Source organism: Balaenoptera acutorostrata, chromosome 10, assembly GCF_949987535.1.
Source record: "Balaenoptera acutorostrata chromosome 10, mBalAcu1.1, whole genome shotgun sequence".
NCBI classification, from domain to species: Eukaryota; Metazoa; Chordata; class Mammalia; order Artiodactyla; family Balaenopteridae; genus Balaenoptera; species Balaenoptera acutorostrata.
The window spans coordinates 1,042,924-1,063,749 of record NC_080073.1 but is presented as its reverse complement, the minus strand read 5'-3'; the positions used below and the strand labels follow the sequence as shown (position 1 = coordinate 1,063,749).

Below are 20,826 nucleotides of genomic sequence, written 5' to 3'. Positions count from 1 at the left end.
CAGAAGGGAAAACCTGGACAAGAGGGACGATCCAACGCAAGGAGACACTTGTGCTCCGTCTCAGGTAAGAAGCAGGAAGACCCATAGGCGTGCAGCGCCCCGGGGGAGCTGTCAGAGCGCGGCAGTGCTAGGGCGGGCAGGGCTGCTCCCTCGGCAGCCTGGTCACCTCCAGCCCCCCTGGGGGTACAAGTCTGTCCCGAGGTCCCCTGATCCCACGGAGCCCACACAGGCAGCAACTGCCAACCGAACTCCCCCGGAAGACCAGAGCGCACCAACAAAGCCGCTCTCCTAGCCTGATTCTGGCCTGCAGGAAACCAGAGGCAAAGAGGGAAGGGCCTTCAAGGCAAGTCCAGGAGAGCCTGGGTTACAATACGAAAACGGAATTGAGACCAGTGTTTAGGTTTACTCCATTTTATTAAAAACTAAAACGACAGAAACAAGAACTCAGAGTACAAATGAGAGAATGAGGAAAGGGCCAGGTAGGAGAACAGATCACACAGCAATGGTGAGGGGGTGGCCCGGCTCCGACGACCCTCACCATCTGACCCCGAACCCACTTCTCCCACTGGCGGAGGCCAAGGCCGCAGGGCCGTCAGAGGACGCATGGCTGTGCCGACAGGTTAGGGTCCCACCTGCGCAGGACCCACACGCTGCCTCTGCTCACGGGAGCCTAGAGAAGGCTGCAGGACACAATTCAGAAAAACACTGCAAATACTGACAACTTGCTCTTCAACCACAGGCAGCAAAAGCAGCAGGACACGGAACTCACGCCAAGAGGCCAACAGTTCTGGTAACACCCTTACGTGCTCAGTCCCCTAGAGCAGCCCCCAGGGGTCCTGAACACAATCGACTTCAATCCCCAGAAGGAGGTCAGGCGAACCTCCTGCCAAGCGGTGGGCGGCTGTCAGAGGGCTGAAAACGCGGCTCTGGGAGGTCAAGTGCCCCGAGGTGAGAGCAGAGGAAGCGAGTCAAGGAAACAAACACCCCGGACACGGGGAGGAGCCACAAGGCACCGCTGCGAGCCCGGCCCCACAACTCGGAGCCCCGCGCGGTTTGGTTTTGGGTCCCTGCAGCAGAGGGAAGTCAGGGCCAGGTCTGACCTTCCACCAGGACCACAGAGCTGCTGCGGGGGCTCAGAACTGCTGAAGGATCACCTTGCGCTTCAGGTCGCGGGTGAACTTGTTCATCCTGAAGAGCTCACTGTCATAAAAGGCAGACAGGTTGTGGATGTTGATCTGACGAGCCTGAAAAGAGGGGACGTCCAGTGAGCCGTGCGGACGCATGGGCAGGTCCCGAGCCCGAGGCCCCAGCACGCGTTCAGGGCCGGACCAGGGGAGGCAGGCAGGTGGGGCCTCTGTCCCCATCACAGGGAAGACCGAACCGCTGTGAGGCCGAGGGAGGGTCTGCAGCTGGACACGGGGCTCCAAATTTCAGCCCGGACAACGGCCGTGAGCTCGGACAAGCTGCGTGGTTGCCCCGGCCCGGCGCGTCAGCAGGACGGGTGACAGTAATGGGACAACAGTGGGACACGTGCGTTGTGACGGCCCGGGCAAACCCCGGCCCTGGCCATGCCCATACCTTGTCCACCAAGTCCTTCTCGGGCACCTCGATCGTGTCCTGCTGGGCCCCGAAGCGGTTGCGCTGATACGTCACCTGCTCGGCCACCAGCTGCTTCAGGATGAAGAGCAGCAGCTCGTTGTTGTCGCGGCGGAACGACAGGTAGCGGGCAAAAGTCTACGGCGAGAGCGGAGGTGACCCTCCTGCCAGGCGCCCCCCCCAGGCCAGCTGCTCCTGGCAGCAGAGGCAGGGTGGACTCCCGCGGCCCAGGCCCCGCCCTCCATGGCCCAGGCCCCGCCCACCATGGCCCAGGCCCCGCCCCCACCTTCCGCATGCTGCGCATGACGCTGAACTTCTGCGTGTCCACGAAGCTCTCGAGCATCACGCGGATGGCCATGTTGACGTCATCCTCCATCACGTAGTCGCGCAGGTGGATGCGCGCGTGGGCCTCAGCCATGCGGATCATGGACTCGATGTGACGCACCGTGATGGGGATGCTGCCCGTGGCCTGGAGGGAGGGCCGCGTCAGGTCTCCCCGCGGCACAGCCAGCACGTGGCGGAGGGGCAGAGCTGGCGCCGCCGGGAGGCCCAGCTGACCCCCCTGTAGGGCGGCGCCCACGCTTCCACGGGTTCCCAAAGCGCGAAGGCTCACAGCTGCCACCGCCATCCCAGCACGTGTGCCCCTGCCAGCTCCCCGGCACCCAGAGTCTACACGCCTGTGGGCGGCTGTATTTGTTACTGTCAGGTACCAGGGACCGCATGACGCAGTGCAGCATCACGGAGAAAACAAAGCTGTGTTTCTGTGAAGCCCAAGCTAATGCTCTGAAAAGACCTGATCGAGTGAAAAGGTGTCAGGAGGGAGGGAAAGGGAAGGAGGAGTGGCTGTCGTGATTAGGTAGGTGAGAGGGAGCAACCTGCAAGAATTCTGCTGTCCACCTGCTTGCAAGCTGCCTTTAAATTCTCCCCCCACCACGAGTGAATGAAAACTAGCTCAGGCGCACGCTCATTTGGGTGAGATTTTTGCAAAGTCAATGGAACTAAATCAATGGTCCAAAAACAAAGACCTCAGCTGTACCCTCAAACAGACAAATGCACGTACGTCTAAGTTCTGGCTAAAGAAAACAGTTAAGGCGAGTACGTATCACGTCTTTCAGGCCTTCCTGCTGCTCCAGCGCTCCTGGAGCCGCTGAGCACACAGGCAAGGCTGCGCCGTGCGCCCCCCTGCCCCCCCCCCCCTGCCCCCACGGTGGATTCCTGGAGCTGCTGAGCACACAGGCAAGGCTCCGCCGTGCGCCCCCCCCCCGCCCCCCCCCCCTCCCTGCCCTCACGGTGGATTCCTGGAGCCGCGGAGCACACAGGCAAGGCTCCGCCGTGCGCCCCCGCCTGCCTGCCCGCCCCCGCCCCCCGGCCCTCACAGTGGATTCCTGGAGCCGCTGAGCACACAGGCAAGGCTCCGCCGTGTGCCCCCCGGCCCCCTCCGGCCCTCACCATGGATTCCTTCCTCAGGTCACTGTACATCTTGGCCACCTTGTCCTGGTCCATCTGGTTGAGCTTCGGGTGGACCTTCTCCTTGGCGTAGATGATGTACTTCTTCAGGACCTCCTGCGGCAGGGGCTCCACGCCATACGTGTTGGGCATGGGGGGCTCCGGGGCGCCCCCCGGGCCCCCATCCTCCTTGTTGCTGGGGTGGTGTCTGATGTGGCTTCCGACCACGAAACGGGCCAGCATCTCATCCTGAGACAAGACGGAGAGGACAAGAGCGGGCTGAGTGGCGCCCGGCCTGGAGCAGGTCAGCTCACTGAAGACGCTCTGGAGTGACACGTGTCCCCCGCCCGCTATGGGCCGGGAGCTCCGGGGGCGCACCCCCCCCCCCACAGTGAGGACAGAGGAGACAGACAGAATTCACACTACAGGAAGAAGAGAAGCACGTGGTGGGATGGAGGCCCGAGGACAGCCTCCAGCTGAGGTCACCAGAGCCCCAGTCACGACATCTGGGAGAAGAGAACAGAGCACGAGTGAAGCCCGAGAAGGCGAGGGGGTGCGGATGAGAGGAAGGGGCAGGGGGGAGACCTCTCGGGGACGGTGGACTCCCTGCCAGCGAGATGGGATGGGAGGCCGAGAGCAGGTCTGTAAGGAGAGGCAGGTCCGCCCGTGCCCCCAAAGACGGCTGGCCTCTGACGGGGGAAGCCAGGGGCCCAGCACCAAGGCTGCAGTGCGTCGGGCCAGAGGAGGGAAGCTGGGACGGGGTTCATAGCAGCGAGAAGTGAGGAGATTCAGGAGCTGGTGGCAGAGTGTGGACGATGCTGGGTGGGTGGCCGGGGAGGGGCTGGCGAAGGAGAAATCAAGGAACTCTGGACTGAGAACAAGTGGAAAACACACGGTCCACGTGGCAGCCCTTCCCTGAGCCCGGCGAGCCACAGCCCTGGGCCGACGCGAGGTCCCCACACTCGCTGCGCACACCCAGGGCGTGGGCTGCGTACCTGGACTGGGTCCACTGTGTCCCTCACCACACACAGGACGTCGAAGCGGGAAATGATGGGCTCCGTGAGGTCCACGTTTTCCGAAAAGGTGAGCGAGGGGTCATAGCGGCCACCTGCATCACAAAGGCAGCTCCCTATCAGGGCTCCCGCTCCCCGGGGCCCCTCTTCTCCTTGACCGTACAAGGTTCTTTCCAACCCGCGTGGCTTCAGCGACGGGAGGGGAATCAGTGGTGGAGGGACGCAGGGCCTGCTCCAGGCACCCCAGACAAGCCCGCATGGGGCCGCTCCCCACGCTGCCCCAAACAGCCCGAGGCCGCTCAGCCGCCTCCCGCGAGGAGAACCCCGGGACAAGACGGCAAGGGCGCCTGGCTCTCTAACCACTTGCTGGCTCAGATCAACGGCCAGTCCCACCCTATTCAAGCGCTAGGCGCTCCTCCTGCCTCCTGAGAGCACGGCTCAGCGAGAGCCCGGGGTCTCCAGTCCTTGCACCCCACCCCCAGCAAGAAACGCAGGACAGAGGAGCACTTTCTGCTGCTCGGTTCCTTCCGCAGACTCAGCGGCGGGGGGCCCAGCGCAGGGCCCCCGGGTCTGCTCTCCCTCTGGCCGGCGCACCCACGCACCTATGGGGTTGGCGGCAGCAATGACGGTGCAGCGGGCCTGCAGGGAGGTGACGATGCCGGCCTTGGAGATGGAGATGCTCTGCTGCTCCATGGCCTCGTGGATGCTGGTCCTGTCCTGGTCGTTCATCTGCACAGCGGGCAAACGCGGCACTCTTGCCCGACCGCGGCCTCTCACACGAGGCCCCCGCGCTCCGCTCCCCACCGAGGGCTCAGCCCACACGTCACCCCTGCAGCCTGGGGACCCACCTTGTCGAATTCATCAATGAGACACACTCCTCGGTCCGCCAGGACCAGGGCCCCAGCCTCCAAGGTCCACTCCCTGCTGACGGGGTGCCGCTGGACGTACGCCGTGAGGCCCACGGCCGAGGCCCCCTGGCCGGTGGTGAAGATGGCTCTGCTGGACACCTTCTCGATGTACTTGAGGAACTGAGACTTGGCCGTGCCGGGATCTCCACACAGGAGCACGTTGATGTCACCTCGCACCTTGTGCTTGCCGCCTGGGGGCAGGAACAGGGCAGAGGGGGCTCAGGATAGAGCTGGATTACCTCCGATTTCCCAGCCTGCTTACTGCAAACAGCAAAGCAATGTTCTTTCTAGAAAGGGATGTAATGCCCAGGACCAGCCATCCCACTCTGAGCACAGAACCCAGAAACACGGTGCACAAGGAGGTGCTTATGAAGATGCTGTCTGTAACATAAACACTGGAGGCCGTGCACGTGCTCTCCAGGCAGGAGGACAGCTGAATACAGCACCATGTGGACCAGGACACGGTAACGTCAGAGGATGAGCTCATTCTCTGTGCGCCCACAGAAAACGATGCCAAAGCCATGCTGACAGGGGGCAGCTGTGTATGTCACGGACAGTCCCTCACACACAGACAGGGAGCGCTACACTTGTAAGTAGAAACGTGCCAAAGTCACGGAGTGCCGTGTTTTCCGTATCAGCACACGTGTAATCTATCTGAACAGCCACACAAAGTTCTGCCCATGTCCCCCCGACACCAACCAGGTGACCTGCAGGGAGGGACCACGATGAGACAGGGAGGTCAACGGGGGCTTTGGCCCCTCTGAGACCTCTAACGACTCAAAAGGATGTAATACAAACACATGTTCGGGTATTACTTCTACAGTTAAATCTGTGCAGTGGCATGGCCATGGGTTGCGCTCTCCCTGTGATGATGAGCTGCCCGTGGACGTGTCCTTCTCCCCGGACACCGGGAACTGCTCCCACCGAGCTCCCTGCAGAGAAGGTGGCCCCCCTGCCCCGCTCACCGGGGTTTTTGGGCTCCCCTCCAAACAGAGCCAGCGCCAGGCCTCGCTTGATGTCTTCGTGCCCGTAGATGGAAGGAGCAATGCTGGCGAAGATCTGGGGGGGGGGGGGGGGGGGAGGGGCGATGGGAACGGTCACCACGTGCTCCGGCCTGGGGCGCCCACGCACAGCTGCAACTCCCCCGACCCCGCATCGAGACCCACCCCCCATGCCACCCCCAACTCCGGGCCTTGTACTTGGTTGGCTCTTCCCGAGTCACTGAACCTGAGAGCTGACCAGGACCCCGGCCTGACCCCCTTCACTTCGTCCTGTTGCAGGACCGCCCCAAGGTCACACGCAGACCAGGAGCAGGAGATGAGACCCAGGCCCACATGGGCGGGGGTGGGCTCTGACAGCATGGACGCAGAAGACCCCACCCAGGCTCAGCGGCCTGCCTGAGCCTGTGTCCTCGAATGGAAAGGAGATGACACTGCCCAGTTCATGGGAGCTGTGAGCACTACAGGAGGCGTCTACACAAGCCCGGCTCCCACAGGACTGCAGGTACCGAGCTTAGAACACAGGGCTGGGGCGGCCAGGAGGTGGGTCCACCAGGAGGTGAGACGTTCACCTGGAAAGTCGTTGAGACATTTCGCCATTTCTCGGGGGTGGGGTGGTGGGGTGGTGGGGTGGGGGGGGTGGTGTGTGTGTGTGTGTGTGTCTGTGTCTGTGTGTCTGTGTGTGTCTGTGTGTGTGTGTGTGTGTGTGTGTGTACTACTGAGCCCGTGTGCTGCAACTACTGAAGCCCGCACAGCCTAGAGCCCGTGCTCCGCAACAAGAGAAGTCACCACAATGAGAAGCCCATGCACTACAGCGAAGAGTAGCCCGCGAGCACTAGAGAAAGCCTGCAAGCAGCAACGAAGACCCGATGCAGCCAAAAATTAAAAAACTAAATAAATTAAAAACAAAGATGAGAGACAGTCAACGAATCAGCGTGTAGACCTTACTCGGACACTGACTACAAGAAACTTCTCAAAAAGAAACGACCACCAGGGAACCGTGGACCCAACTGAACATCGACCCGAAGGAACTGCCAGGTATTTCTCAAGCGTGACAGTGGTAGTGGGGTCAGTTTAGTAAAAAGAGAGCCTTGAGAGACACACTGACGTAGGTGCAAGTGCAAGGGCAGGTCTGAATTTGTGTCAGAATAACAGGGGAGGGGCTGCACGGAGGAGCCCAGACCAGCCATGACCTCGGGGATGCGAGAAGTTGGCAAAGGACATGCAGGGTTGCCACACCACGCCACGCTCGCGTCTCACAACTTCTGTGGTGACTTTTAAAACGTGGGCCAGGTCTTGAGCTGGGTCCCCTGGAACTCACGATAACCCGACACTCAGAGGTGACTCCCACACGTGGGAAATGCATGGGGGGGCAGAGGCGGCCCCTGGAAGCAGGGGTGGAGGCCGGACGGCCTGGCGGGACCCCGGCTCTGCCACTTGTTAGCCGCGTGACGTGGGCGTCTTAGTAAACCAGGCTCCCACCGCCCACGTCTCAGGTTACTCATCAGTAACAAGACACAGACAACCCTCTGCAAATCGCTCGGTGCCCAGCGGATACTCAGCGCTCCGTACACGTTAACGATCCCCTTACTAAGCCCCCACCTCTGTTGGGAGAGACGATCGCTCTGGACCTGATGCCAGGACTGCCCAGCCTGGGCTTCTCCACCCAGACCGTTTCTCAGTGCTGTTTGGGTACCAGGCACCTCGCAGGATGAGGTAATGTCTCCCTCTGGGACCAAGGGCAGCAGCCCGCTTCCTGCCTGCTGTGCCCGCAGGCTCCCCGTGCCGTCCCTGCCGGCCTGAAGGGCACGGGAGCGGCCACACCACTGCCACACTGCTCGGTGCACCCGTGCTGACCCGGCTACCTTAAGTGATAGGCCAACTCAGTGCCTGGTAAGAGGGGTGAACCCAAACCCAGACCTGCCAGGGGATGACACCCACTTCCCAAGGGTTACTCCATTTACCGCCACGACCTCCACATCACACAGGAGGAAACAGACCACCTGCTGCTGAGGACGGCCAGGGCCCGACCCCAGGCTCCTAACGCTCCTAAGTCTCAGGTGCACTGCCCGCCGCCCGCAGACAGCCCAGCACCCACCTGCACGGCCACAGAGAGCACAGGACTCATCTCATGCGGGCCCCAAAGCTGTGCTCATCCTCGCACTGGTCCTTCCCAGCACCCCAGCTGTAACAACCCGTAACAGCGACAGCTGGCCGCGGAGACCCATGCCTGCTCGCTTACCTACTTAACCTTGAGAACAGCTCTGCGCATGGTACGACCCCCGTCTCTGCTCACAGCCGGGGCAGCTCAACTGATCACACTGAGCACAGTGCCAAAACTCAACCCTAAGTCTGGCTTCAGGCCACGTGCGTCTCCCGTCCGTTCTTCAAAATCTCAGTGTCAGGCACAACACACACCTCTCGAATGCTTCACCCCATCAGCACCCACGAAGTACAATGCCCACGGCGGCAAGCTGGGTGGAGGCCACAGTGATTCAGGCGGGAGAGACCACAGCAGTGGGCGGCCGGCAGACGGGAGGGAACCCATCTGAGGGCGGCGGCCACCCAGCACGTCACTTGCTGCTAAAGACACAGACCACCCGGTTGGAATATCAGAACCTGGGCGCCCACGTTTTTATGTGAAATCTCCCTATTCCTAAGGAATAATAACGCATTCAAACATCTGAAAAAACAAAAACAACACAGAGCCACGTACCAGTTGGAGAAAACCCGTCGGCAGGCTGGATGGGGCCCACCAGCCACCACACCAGCCTGCAAACCTCCGGCTCCAACCGTTCCGACGAGCCGGATCATTTCTGGATCTTCCCTGTCACCCGTCCACTCGTCTCCGGAGTTGCGGAGGGTGCACAGGGGAGTCACGGTAGAGGGCAGGCGGGCGCTAGGAAGTGCTCTAGAAGCACACGGACCCCCCGCACCCGCACACATCAGGTGTGTGTGCAGACAAGCTGACATGTGCCTGGGACTCAGAGTCCCCCGCCCTCAGAAACCGGCCCAAATGCTCCGTCGAGATTCTGAAAACATGCCCGTCACGCTAGCACTGGTTTCCCTCGGCGGGGGCGGGGGCAGGTTACCAGGGCCGTAGTCAAGGACAAGCCCCATGAGGGCGACAACCGGGTCTCACTTCCCACCGCGAAGCCTGAACAACGCGGCCCGGGAGGGTCCCCCAGGACCCAGCACGTTGGCAGAACGGCAGCGCCTGTCCTCCTGGGGCTGGGGACACCCGCCTTCCCCATGGGCCCCCAATCTCGGCAGACTAATAAAGGCGGCCGACGGGGGTGCAAGGACCTGAGCTGTGGGGCAGCAGAGCAGCCAGGGAGAGTTGGGCGGTCCTGCACCAACAAGAGAACAGGAAGTGGGGAGGCGAGGGGAGAGGGACGCCGAGGGGGCCGGGGGAGGACCATGAGCCTGAGGGGCCACCCGGCGACCCAGGAGCCCGAGGGCCGTGCAGCAGAACTTCTATCAATAGGAACTTAACGTCCTACAACTGAGCTTGGAACAACCCGGGCTTGATCTGCGCGGGTCCACTTACACGTGGACTTTCAACAGAGTCGGGGTGGGTGCCCCTCACCCCTGCACTGTCCAGGGGTCGCCTGTATTTGTAATCCTGCAACGAAAACCCCCGTCTCCCCAACCTCAGCAAAAAGCCTATAGTTAAAGGGAAAAGCAAACCCCCGTGCTAGGGTAGCGCTGTTCCTGGAGAAACGACTGGGAGCAGGGGGTCTGATGCCAGGGGACGCCCTACGAGACAAGCTTTTCCTACTGCCCCCCCGGTTTCCCTTCCAGCCTGAGCCCGGCACAACCTGAGGAACCCTGACCTCACCCCTGTCCTCGCAGGCAGGACACAGGCTCAGGGAGGCTGCGGACGCTCTTCCCCTGGAGCACAGCCCCCGCCAAGGCAAGCGGACTGAGCAGACGCAGGGAATCCAACGAAGGGACCAGCTTCCAAGACCCGGGCGCCAAGACGGAGGCTGCAGGGTGGGCCAGACGGCGAGCCCCGGGCACCCCAACTCTGCAGCAGTCCCGCCCGCCCGCCTTCCACCTGCCTTCTCCCCAATCTGCTGGTCCTTGGAGAGGCTGGTGATCATCTTCACGTCCTCGTCAGTCAGCTCGCCCACGGCCACCTTGTTGTCCTTCTTGGCCACGTGGTTGGCCAGGATGACAGTGGCGAAGACGGGAAAGCCGTTGGCGGTGTTGAGGGCCCCATCGTAGTTGTTGTGGTAGATGCCGGTCAGCTCCTGGGGGGACCGAGTGGTCAGGAGGGCCACCCCGGGGCCAGAAGCACGGGCCGGGCCCGCCTCCTCACTGGCTTCACCCGGCCCCTCCTCCGGGTCCCCGGGCCACCGACGGGAGAGCAGTGACTCAGCACAACCGCAGCACGCGGCTCCCGAACCCAGTACCCAGCTGGCCGTCCACCCCAAGGAGAAGCTCAGTGCTAGAGACGGGAGAGCTGACCTCGACCCGCTCCCCGGGCTACCGCCACCCGTCCCCCGCCACAGCGCTCACACCACCTTCCTCGGCCCCCCGGCCACTCACTATCTCGTCTCCCGGCTTGCAGCTGTCCACCAGGTCCGCGAGGAGGATGGCGTCCTTGGAGCGCGGCAGCCGGCCGGCCGCCACTTTGCCAGGACTCTCCTGAATTCGGATGCGCTGGTAGTTCTGGTAGATAGTCTGTGTGGGACAAACAGATGGTCAAAGGGGCCCGTCCCTAGCCAGCGAAGCCTGGGCTGTTGTCCAAGCACCGATTCTTTGTCACCTGAACTGGACCGGTGCCCTGGGGCAAGGAGAGCAGCGTTATTATTCCCACCACTGACTAGGATATGCAGAACCAAAGATGGCAGGGGGGCGAGCCACTGTGACCAGCGCCACAGTGCACTGTCCCCGCTCCTGCCACCCCCCCCCCTGCCCCAGACACCTCCCTCCTGCCAGAAGCCAGACCCCTGCGACAGGCCCTACAGCTGAGCCCAGTGCACGGGGACACTGGAGGCAGGCTCCTCTGTGGCCCTGGCGAGGCCTCCCCTGCTCCGTGCCTGCCCCGGAGAATTGGGGTACGAACACTGCAACCACAGCCACACAGGGAGGAGGAGATCACGTCACACGTGAAAAGCCCTCAAACCAACGCCCACGGAACGAGTTACACCAAGTGTGCGCTTACGGTCAAGGTCACAAGGCAGCACCGTGCATGCCATCTAACATCCACCATCTCACCTACTGTCTAGAAAAGAGCCACAGGAAAAGGTGGTTTGTAAGCAGACGCTCTGCATCAAAATGCTTGCGTTCTAATCCTTTGGGCCACTTCCTGGCTGGGTGACCTCAGCCTGTTACCTCAGTGGCCAAATAGGGCCAATAACAGCACCTGCCTTACAAGGCGTGATGAAGACACCCCCCACCACTTGGCAGCTACCAAGTGCTCCAGAAACTTCAGTGGCCAAACAGGGCCAGTAACAGCACCTGCCTTACAAGGCGTGATGAAGATACCCCCCACCACTTGGCAGCTACCAAGTGCTCCAGAAACGTCAGCGTAATTATCATTCCACTACTAGTTGCTGTTCCAGGTGCCCTGCAAGCAGAGCCTGCAACTCTGCTCTCGTGCAAGAAGCTTCTCAAGAAACGTCTGTAAAGGGGGAACCGGTAAAGGGGAGGGGGACCAGCTAGATGCGGGGGGCGGGGGGACTCTGGGTAAAGGCACGGGCTCAGCTGGAGCCCAGCCCTGCAGCTGTCGCTCCCCAAGGCAAGGCGCACTTGAACTTTGAAACAGGTCAGTCTTTGCCTGCGGGCTGCCAGGCTTTTCCTGGCAAGGCGGCTCCAGTTGGGGCGCTTCTCAGAATCGTAGCGCAGTGAGGGGTTAGCCCATCACTCACGGCAGCAAAGCAGTAGAGGGGGGTCTGGGCTCTACCGCAGGGATCGTGATGACCCCGCCACACTTTACACTGGGAGTGGTTCACGTTCAAAGGCGGTGTTATGTGCCCGAGGTCTTAAGGCCCAGAGCCTTCCAGCAGGGCCTCCCAAAGACGGCACGGCAGTGTCTCAGACAGTTACAAATCAGGGGTCCCCAGCGCAAGGCCAGAGAGGCAGGTACCAGGGGGTCTGGACTGGAAAGCAGGTGCCCTGCTGAGGGGCGGCCAGGGGGGACGCGGGCCCAGCTTCACCAGATCTTCCCGCTAAAAAAAAAAGAAGCCACGAACGTTGATGCTTTAAATGAAAGAGTCTGATTTGTACATACTGGCTTGAATTCTTGAGAACACCATGTGGGCTGACCACACGGGCCTGCCTGCCCCAGGGCGTGGCCAACACGCACTTGCATCTTGGCTCCCGCGGCTGCGGTACCAGCCTCGCGCTCACCTCCTCCATGTTGACCTCGAAGGGGCCGGCTGACTGGCACTCAGGGCAGGAGCCCGGCTTCACCTCCTGGTTCTGGGACTGGCAGAAAGGCCCCAGCACGAAGCCACACTTGTTGCAGTTGTACTTGACCATGCTGAGCTGCGGCAGGACGCCCGTGCAGCTAGTCACCACGCCGCTGGTGCGTATCAGCTGGTTCAGGTGCAGCTGCCTGTGGAGACGAGGCGCCGTCAGAGCCCAGAGGGCGGGGGCCGGACCCACGGGACGGGCTTTCTCTGGCCGCGGCCACCCGCCACCCCCCACGGGTGCCCGAGCCCCCGCCGGCTCACCTGAGCGAGCGCAGCTCCTCCACCAGGGGCAGGTGGGAGATGCGCACGTGGACGCGGCTGGCGATGCGGTCGTACTTGGGGTACATGGCCAGCACCACCTCCAGGGCAGCCTCGCCGAAGATCTGCAGCAGCTCCGCCGGCGCCTCGGGCAGGAAGTAGGCCAGGACGTGCTCCCTGGCGGCCAGGTCCTCGTAGTTCACCACCAGGCTCTCGCGGTTCTCTGAGGTGGGCGGGGTGGGAAGAGAGGCTGGGCGCGGAGCAGGCTGGGGCAGGCCCGTCTCACTGCGAGCGGGGCAGGCCAGCCCGCCGAGCCCTTGACTCGGAGCTGGAGGCCCAGCCTCGCTTCCAAGTCCGCTCAGTGTTAGCGACGGGACCCAGAGAAGGGACGGATCCTAGGTCTCAAGCTCTGAACCTATGAAATGGGACCTAAGTCCCTGGGGGGGGATAGAGTGGAGTAACACATGGGGTCCGCCTGCCGCAAAACTCAGAGTGCCTACAAGGCCAGGAGGAAACCCGCGAAGAAACGTGTCAGATATGAGACAAAAGGGAGGGGAGGGGACGGTGGGGGACCAGGAGCCACATGCCTCCTCAAGTGCTGCTACACTCTGATCAAAGCAGTAATCCAGACTTTTACATAAAGTCTGCCCAATTGTAAGTCCATCAAAAACGACTTCTGGGGCTTCCCTGGTGGCGCAGTGGTTGAGAATCCGCCTGCCAATGCAGGGGCCATGGCTTCGAGCCCTGGTCCGGGAAGATCCCACATGCTGCGGAGCAACTAAGCCCGTGTGCCACAACTACTGAGCCTGTGCTCTAGAGCCCACGAGCCACAACTACTGAGCCCGCGTGCCACAACTACTGAAGCCCGCGAGCCTAGAGCCCGTGCTCCGCAACAAGAGAAGCCACCGCAATGAGCAGCCCTCGCACTGCAAAGAAGAGTAGCCCCCCTCGCCGCAACTAGAGAAAGGCCGCGCGCAGCAACAAAGACCCAACGCAGCCAAAAAAAAATTAATTAATTAAGTTAAAACAAAACAAAGCAAAAAAACGACTTCTGTGGTTCAGACGTAGTCCCTGGACAGTGGGCTGGACCCTTGACACTTTGTCTGAAAGACGGGCACCCCCGGCTCAGGCCCTGGCCAGCTCCAGGACAGACGCCCCACGTGTCCTGCACATCCGTCTGTCAAACCTGCCGCCACAAGGCCAGGGCGGGCGACCTCCCGCGGGCACGGGGCAGGCGCACCTTTGCACATGTCGCTGATGCGCTCCTTGAAGACGTTGTGGCCGCGGCCATCCACGTGGGTGCGCAGGAAGTTCTTGAAGCGGTGGTGGATCTCCAGCCGCGGGCCGGCCATGCTCACCCACTCGCGCACCGAGTGGCCCTTCAGGTCCTCCAGGTTCTCGATGCTCTCAATCATCTCCTCGTCCTCCTCACCGTCCTCCGTGGCCCGCTCCACCTGCCGCCGCTTCCGGCTGGGGCGATCCTCCTCCTCCTCGTCGCTGTCTGGGGGCCGGGGGCGCGTTCAGGGCCGGCTCCCCGCACCGCCTCCCCCTCCCCGGGGCTCCCCGAGAACGCACCGTACAGGAGCCCGCGGCGCATGCGGCCCAGGCCCCGGCCGGCCTCCCGCTCTCGCTGCCGCATGACCCGCTCGGCCGCCGCCCTCTGGCTGGCGGTCAGCTCCTCCACATCCTCGTCGTCCGGGGCCAGCCCCTCGGGCTCGTAGACATCTATCTCCGGGATGGGGCGGTAGTCCCTGCAAGGCCCCCAAATGGACCCTGTTAGCACCCAGACCCCAAAACAAAACCCCACCAGGAACTGGGCTCCCGAGGGCTCCGGAGCCCCGGCCAGGGCACCTGGAGAGGCTCCGAAAGGCTCCCCCATGGATCCCACACGGAAAAGGACACCGTCTTCAAAAGGACGGATCTTCTGACACCTGCTGCAACACGGGCAAACTCTGAGGACACTGTGCTCAGTGAGACAAGCCAGTCACAAGACAGAAATCCTGCGTGACTGGGTTTGGGGAAGAAAGTCCTGGAGAAGGTGTTGATGGTCGTACGACAACGTGAATGACGTGACGCCACTGAACTCACAAAGATGGCCGAGACGGGAATCTTATGTCATGTGCGTTTTTCCACAGTAAAAAAGGGGAGCTCTGAGCACCAGCAGGAAAGAGGAATCGGAGGACCCACAAAACCTTCAGCTGGAAGGGCCTTCAGAGAGCCAACGCAGCTCCCCATGGGCAGGAACCCTCCTGCACTTGTTTCTGGCAGCCCCGCCTCGAACCCCGGACCCCAGGAGGCCCACACACATCAGTCCAACCAGCCTCTCCCAAACACATCCGTGGCTCGGTCCTCCCAGCCACAGCGAGACCTTCCACGTGACCGCCTGTCGGATATTTGAAGGACTGATGCCTCAACAAGGACCCCCACCAGGGCAAACATAGCTCCCCTCCCCGCGATTTGGGGAAGCACACATCACCCTCCAGCAGAAAGATGAGGAAACCGAGGACAGGGGGCGGGGTGGGGGTGATGGGATTTCTGCCAAAGGTCACTCAACAGAGCTGGGTGTCAAGGTAAGTCCAATAGCAGGTGGCCAGCTGCTTCCAATACCACACTGGCCCCACGACGGTCCTCTTGAATTCTCCCTTTCTCAGGGGACGTGGTGATTTGGGGAACAACTTTTTTTTTTTTTTTTTTTTGGCAATAGACTCTGTCAAAGAACACTCTCAGATAATCCCGCACTACTGACGCCAGAAACAGAACCCAGAGCCAGGTATGTTTCTGGACTGATCGCTTCCAAATTCTTGAGTGTTCTCCAGGAAAAGGTTATCTGTCTGACTCGTTAAGAATTTCAAGTCATGGGCTTCCCTGGTGGCGCAGTGGTTAAGAATCTGCCTGCCAATGCAGGGGACACGGGTTCAAGCCCTGGTCTGGGAAGATCCCACATGCCACGGAGCAACTAAGCCCATGCACCACAACTACTGAGCCCGCGTGTCACAACTACTGACGCCGCGTGTCACAACTACTGAGCCCACGCACCTAGAGCCCGTGCTCCGCAACAAGAGAAGCCACCGCAATGAGACGCCCGCACACCGCAATGAAGAGTAGCCCCTGCTTGCCGCAACTAGAGTAAGCCTGCACACAGCAACGAAGACCCAACACAGCCAAAAATAAATAAATAAAAATTAAAAAAAATAAAAAAAAAGAATTTCAAGTCATGTGAGATGCCCTCAGTGAAATTCTAATTGGTCAATTTAAAAGAATTTGATAAATTAGACTTTAGCAAAATTTTAAAACCGTACACCTCAAAACACACCATTTTAAAAAAATTAAAAAGACAAGCCACAGACTGAGGAGAAAACATTTGCAAATCACATGTCTGACAAAAGCCTTGCATCCAGAATGAGTTTTTAAAAACTCTTACAACTCAATGATAAAAAGTCAGGGAAACAAATTATTGATAAAAAACGGGCAAAGAATCTGAAGACAAATTTTCCAAAGATACTCAAATGGCCAACAAGCACACGAAGAGCTGCTCAACATCGCTAGTCATCAGAGAAATGCAAATCAGAACCACAGTGAGATACTGCCTCACGCCCATCAGGGTGTCTATTGTCAAAAACCAGAAAATAACAGGTGTTGGTGAGAATGTGGAGAACTCTAGCGACATACGCCACTTATGGGAATGTAAAATGGTGCAACTGCTTTGGAGAAGTTTGGCAGTTCCTCAAAAAATTAACATAGAGTTATCACATGACCCAACAATTCCATTCCTAGGAACTGGAATTCCATTCCAAGAGAACTTAAAAACACATTCACATAAAAAACTCCTAGCAGCACTATTTATAATTGCTAAATAACGCAAAGCACCCAAATGTCTACCAACTGATGAACGGGTAAACAAAATGCAGTCTGTCCATACAATGGAATACTACTCAGCCATGAAAAGGAATGATGTGCTGACGTGTGCTCCAACGAGGATGGACCCTGAAAACCACAGTAAGCCAAACAAGCCTGCACACAAGGACACGTGTATTACAGACTCCACTTGTACGAAGTAGCCAGCACTAGCAAATCCAAAGAAACAGAAAGTAGATTATTGGTTACCTACGGGTGGGGAAGGAAATGGGGATTAAATATAAACAGGCACAAGGGATCTTACTGGGATGATGGAAAAAACTGGATTGTGGTGATGGGTGCACAACCCAGGAAATTTACCAAGACGCATTAAATTGTATTCTTATAAGAGACAAATCTTTTATTATAAAAATTATAGCTCGGTAAGGTGGTTTTTTAAACAAGCCATAAAACCAAAACCTAACTGGGCCCATCTAGTCCTCAGATACCTCTATCCAGGGGTCCTTGCAAGGGAAGGGCAGAAGAAGCAGAGGGGGTGGATGGAGGTGGGGGGCCGGCCGGGGAGGGGTGTCCTGCCTGCACAACCTCACAGAGCACAGCAGGGAAGCTGCTCAGGGCCGATCTGTCCAGACTCCTCATCCATCCGGAGTCTGTCTGGCCTGTGCTGCACAGCCAGGCTCATGAGCTGGAGTGATGGAGCTTAAAGCGAGGATCCAAACGGTCCAGAGTGCCCGGGATGCTCCCAAAGGGCCCTCCCCGGGGACTGTGGGGTGGCCTGAACAGCACTCTCACACACACCAGGTGTGAAGCCCCCGCGTCAGCGTGAAGAGAGCCCCAAAGCAGAATCTCCGCGAGCCTCCCGGGCATTCAGGTAATTCTCGTGCTAATGTATAGGCCAAATCCTGGTTGTTAACACAGGGTGAGAGACACCAGTGGAATCTACCCTTGCTCAGTCACAGAGCTTTACTCCACCATCGTAGCAATAAGCCTCCATAACCTTTACTACTTTCGTACATTTATCCATAAGTGTGAACACAAGGTCTGCTACAGACAAGGCACAGTAACTGCTGGCTGAATTAAATCGAAATCTTGATTAATCAGCCCCCGCACACAGTTTCTCTGAAGTTGCAGAGAAACTCTTGGCTGCCTGCTTCCTGTCCTTCCCAGCTGGGGTCCCTGACGTGGCCCCGGATTAGAGCCGCCCTGCGTCCCCTGGGGAGCACATCTCAGGGAGCTGGGGCTTACCAAGGCCTGCGGGTCTACTCTCACGTAGACGCGGCGAGTTCCACGGACGTATTCTGTGGCTCCAAGAACCTGTCTGCCCCCAGACCCTGGACCAAGACGTGCTCAAAGGCAAGCAGGCGCCGATTTATCTGCTTCCCCGGGACACACAACGGCCCCCCAGCAGAGCTGCTGAGAGCAGGGCCTTGAACGCTGTACCTCTCCATGCCATCTCCGAAAAGCTCCTCTCCATCCTCCTCCTCCTCCTCCAGGGGCCCCTCTGTGCCGAGCAGCCCCTCCGACTCATCCTCAAAGGGAGGAAGGTCGCGGCCGGGGCTGGAGGTCAGGGCATCCGTGCGCCGGGAGCTCCGCCCAGGGCTGGAGGTGAGAGGATCGTTACTTCTCCGCCTCGGGGCCGGGCTGGACGCCACCGTGAAGGACTCGGATGATTCCTGCAAGAGGAGATGGATTGGAAGGGGTGAGGGCCGACTCAGCTTCCTGTACGGTGGCGCCCCCACCCATAGGGTCTCCCTCCTCACGGCTGACCCTGTCCTCCCACGATGCAAACCCCTCCCAGCCTGCACACTTTGCACCTGCTGTTCCCTCTGCCTGGAACGCTCCCTGAGCCTAAGGCTTCTCCACGCCCGGGCCGGCTCATTCCTCACACACTCCGTGACTCGCCCGACCCCGTTTTCTCCAGGACAACCCACTGCGGCTACCTGGTTAGCTGGTTTGCCTGTTTACCGCCTACTCCTCCCCCCAGCACGCGTTCCCGCCCTTCTGGGCCCCCGGTGCACCAGGAGCTGCCAGGGGAGACGGGACACGAGAGCGGCCACAACCTAAGGGGTCGGACACCCAGGTTGGTGGAGGGGCAGGCAGCTGACGAGGCTGCGGACGAAAGCAGCACGATAAGGAGGGCCCGAGCGCGCGGACCGGGCCGGGGCCCCGGGCTGCCGGAGTGGGGCCCGCCGGCCTCGCAGACCCGCCCGACTGGAGCAGGGGAATCGGCTCCGCGCCCGCCCCCCCACCGTCCGCGCCCCGCACGGCAGACGCGCAGGCTCCGCCGCGCTCACCGCCATCGCTACTCGGTGCTACTCGATGCTCCTCTCCGCTCCGCCAGCAACAGCCAGTTTTCGCGCGAAAAGCGGCCCACGTGACCGCCCGTGCCCGGGAAGCGTCTGAGGGAGCACGACGTCATGACGTCGGCGTCCATTTTCGTCACGCCGGCGCTCGGGGACGGGCCCGAGGGTGCGGCCCCGCCCACGCCGCCCGAGACCCCGCCCAGCCCGTGCTCTGTGCTGCGGGGCCAGCAGAGGTGCAGGAGCTGGTGCTGTGGCCGGCTAGGGGCGGTGAGGACCAGCCCCACCTGCCAGCTGCGTGACCGCGGTCACTCTGTGGCCGGTTTACAGACAAGGCAACTGAGGCTCAGAGCCTTGTTTTCTGACGTCTTCTTACTGTGTGATGTCAACTCCTCCAAAAGCTCAGGCTGCATCCTTCAAGCGCCGAAAGGCGGGGGGGATGGTAGGAGGCCAGCTGTGACGTTCTAGTGGGGGTTACCCTCCCGAGGGAGCCGAGACGCAGGGGGTGTTCCAGGTACCAAGAGCCTCGTGCGCAGAGATGTGGAGAGCAGGGCACGGTGGGCATCTGCAAGCACTTTCCTAGTTCCAGTTAAACCGCTTGTGATGTTCAGGAAGGGACAAGAATTGAGGCTGGATAGCCCAGGTCACAAAAGATCACCAAGTCTTTCTACTGAGCTGGCCTGAGGGCAGTGGAGAGCTACGTGGGTTTTAGGAGAATCCCTCAGGCTGCCAGGGGTGGACGTAGATTGAGGCAGGTTGGAAGCAGTTACTGTTGGTTCCAAATCTGCGGATTCAACCAACAGGGTGGTTAGAAAAAAAGTTTTTTAATTCCAGAAAGTTCCAAAAATCAAAGCTTGATTTTGCTGTAGGCCCGCTAACCATTTACACAGCATTTACACCTATTTGCATAGCATTCACATTGTATTAGGTATTGTAAGTAATCTAGAAATGACGAAGTATACAGGAGAATGTACCTAGGTTATGTGCAAATGCTGCACCATTTTATATGAGACTTTAGCATCCTGGAATTTTGGTATCTGCAGGTAGCCTGAAACCAATCTCCCAAGGATACAGAGGGACGAGTGTGCGGTGATTCTTCGTCCAGGTATTGGCAGCCTGGGCTAGGGCAGGCGAGCAGGGCAGCTCTTGCTTGCCCTGGCACTTTTGTGCGGTGAACAAGCATCTCGGGATGGGGCCCCGTGCAGGGGCGGGAGCGATGATGAGGAGGGGAAATATCCAAGACGTATTCAGGAGATGGAGTCTCTCGGTCCTGGGGACTGGGGACAACAAAAGGGAGGCACCCAGGATGGCAGCAGGATTCTGGCTTGGGTGGGTGACAGCGCCACCTCTTGAGATGGGGGCGCGGGAGGAAGACAGGGAAGGAATCTATCAGCTTAAAACAGCTGCCATGTTGTCTCAGTGTCCGTGGGCCTGGGCCTGGGCCTGGGCCTGGGCAGGGCTTGCTGGGTGCCTCTGCCTCGTGGTCCTGCTGCTGAGCCAAGCACTTGTGTCTATTATTTAGGGAGCCCGGTTCTGCAGCAGCATCTCCTCCTGTCAGCCATGCCTCGGGAGGATCACCACCCTGAGCCTGGTGCAGGCGGAGGGATGGAACCTGAGAGTCAGATCTTTATCTACTGAACTACTATTCAGGGAAGCTCGCTGCTGCCATGCTCTGTCTGGTGTGCAGGGGGCACTGCAGTGAGTCAGCACCCCTCTGCCCTGGAGGGAGGGGAGATAGATACCCTCATTACTCCACAAATGAAATCCCACTGAAACCTATGCGTGGGGCCCAAAACTCAGAGTACAAAATGCAGAATTGCGCATGGCGGTAGTGAGAGCAAACTCCCCCCTCCTCCCACGCCCGCTCCAAAGTATCTATACTGTCTCAAAAAAACAAAGATGGGGGGGGTCATTTGGCTTAGTCACCAATTCTCCATTTCTTCTCCTTCCTGGCACAGGGTGGAAGGGAAGTTTCCTGCCCCTGGAGGTCAGAAGTGGCCTATGACTTGCTTTGCCGATTAAAGGTG

The 20,826-nt window shown here is 59.8% G+C and overlaps 1 protein-coding gene across 1 annotated transcript in view; it reads right to left on the bottom strand.

Annotated features, from left to right (window-relative positions):
• Positions 1–395: 395 nt before the first annotated feature.
• The window catches only part of MCM2 (minichromosome maintenance complex component 2), a 22,052-nt gene continuing 1,621 nt past the window's right edge, over positions 396–20,826 (bottom strand). The window contains exons 3-18 of the mRNA XM_057554497.1: positions 18,794–19,583; positions 17,940–18,172; positions 14,220–14,395; positions 13,885–14,145; positions 12,648–12,867; positions 12,322–12,529; positions 10,516–10,650; positions 10,026–10,217; positions 5,929–6,022; positions 4,904–5,154; positions 4,658–4,784; positions 4,038–4,150; positions 3,046–3,291; positions 1,883–2,065; positions 1,579–1,734; positions 396–1,244 (exon numbers count right to left, since the gene is read on the bottom strand). Of these exons, the coding sequence (XP_057410480.1) occupies positions 1,134–1,244; positions 1,579–1,734; positions 1,883–2,065; positions 3,046–3,291; positions 4,038–4,150; positions 4,658–4,784; positions 4,904–5,154; positions 5,929–6,022; positions 10,026–10,217; positions 10,516–10,650; positions 12,322–12,529; positions 12,648–12,867; positions 13,885–14,145; positions 14,220–14,395; positions 17,940–18,172; positions 18,794–18,799 (2,712 nt within the window). The 5' untranslated portion in view covers positions 18,800–19,583 and the 3' untranslated portion in view covers positions 396–1,133. The remainder of the gene's footprint in view (positions 1,245–1,578; positions 1,735–1,882; positions 2,066–3,045; positions 3,292–4,037; positions 4,151–4,657; positions 4,785–4,903; positions 5,155–5,928; positions 6,023–10,025; positions 10,218–10,515; positions 10,651–12,321; positions 12,530–12,647; positions 12,868–13,884; positions 14,146–14,219; positions 14,396–17,939; positions 18,173–18,793; positions 19,584–20,826) is intronic.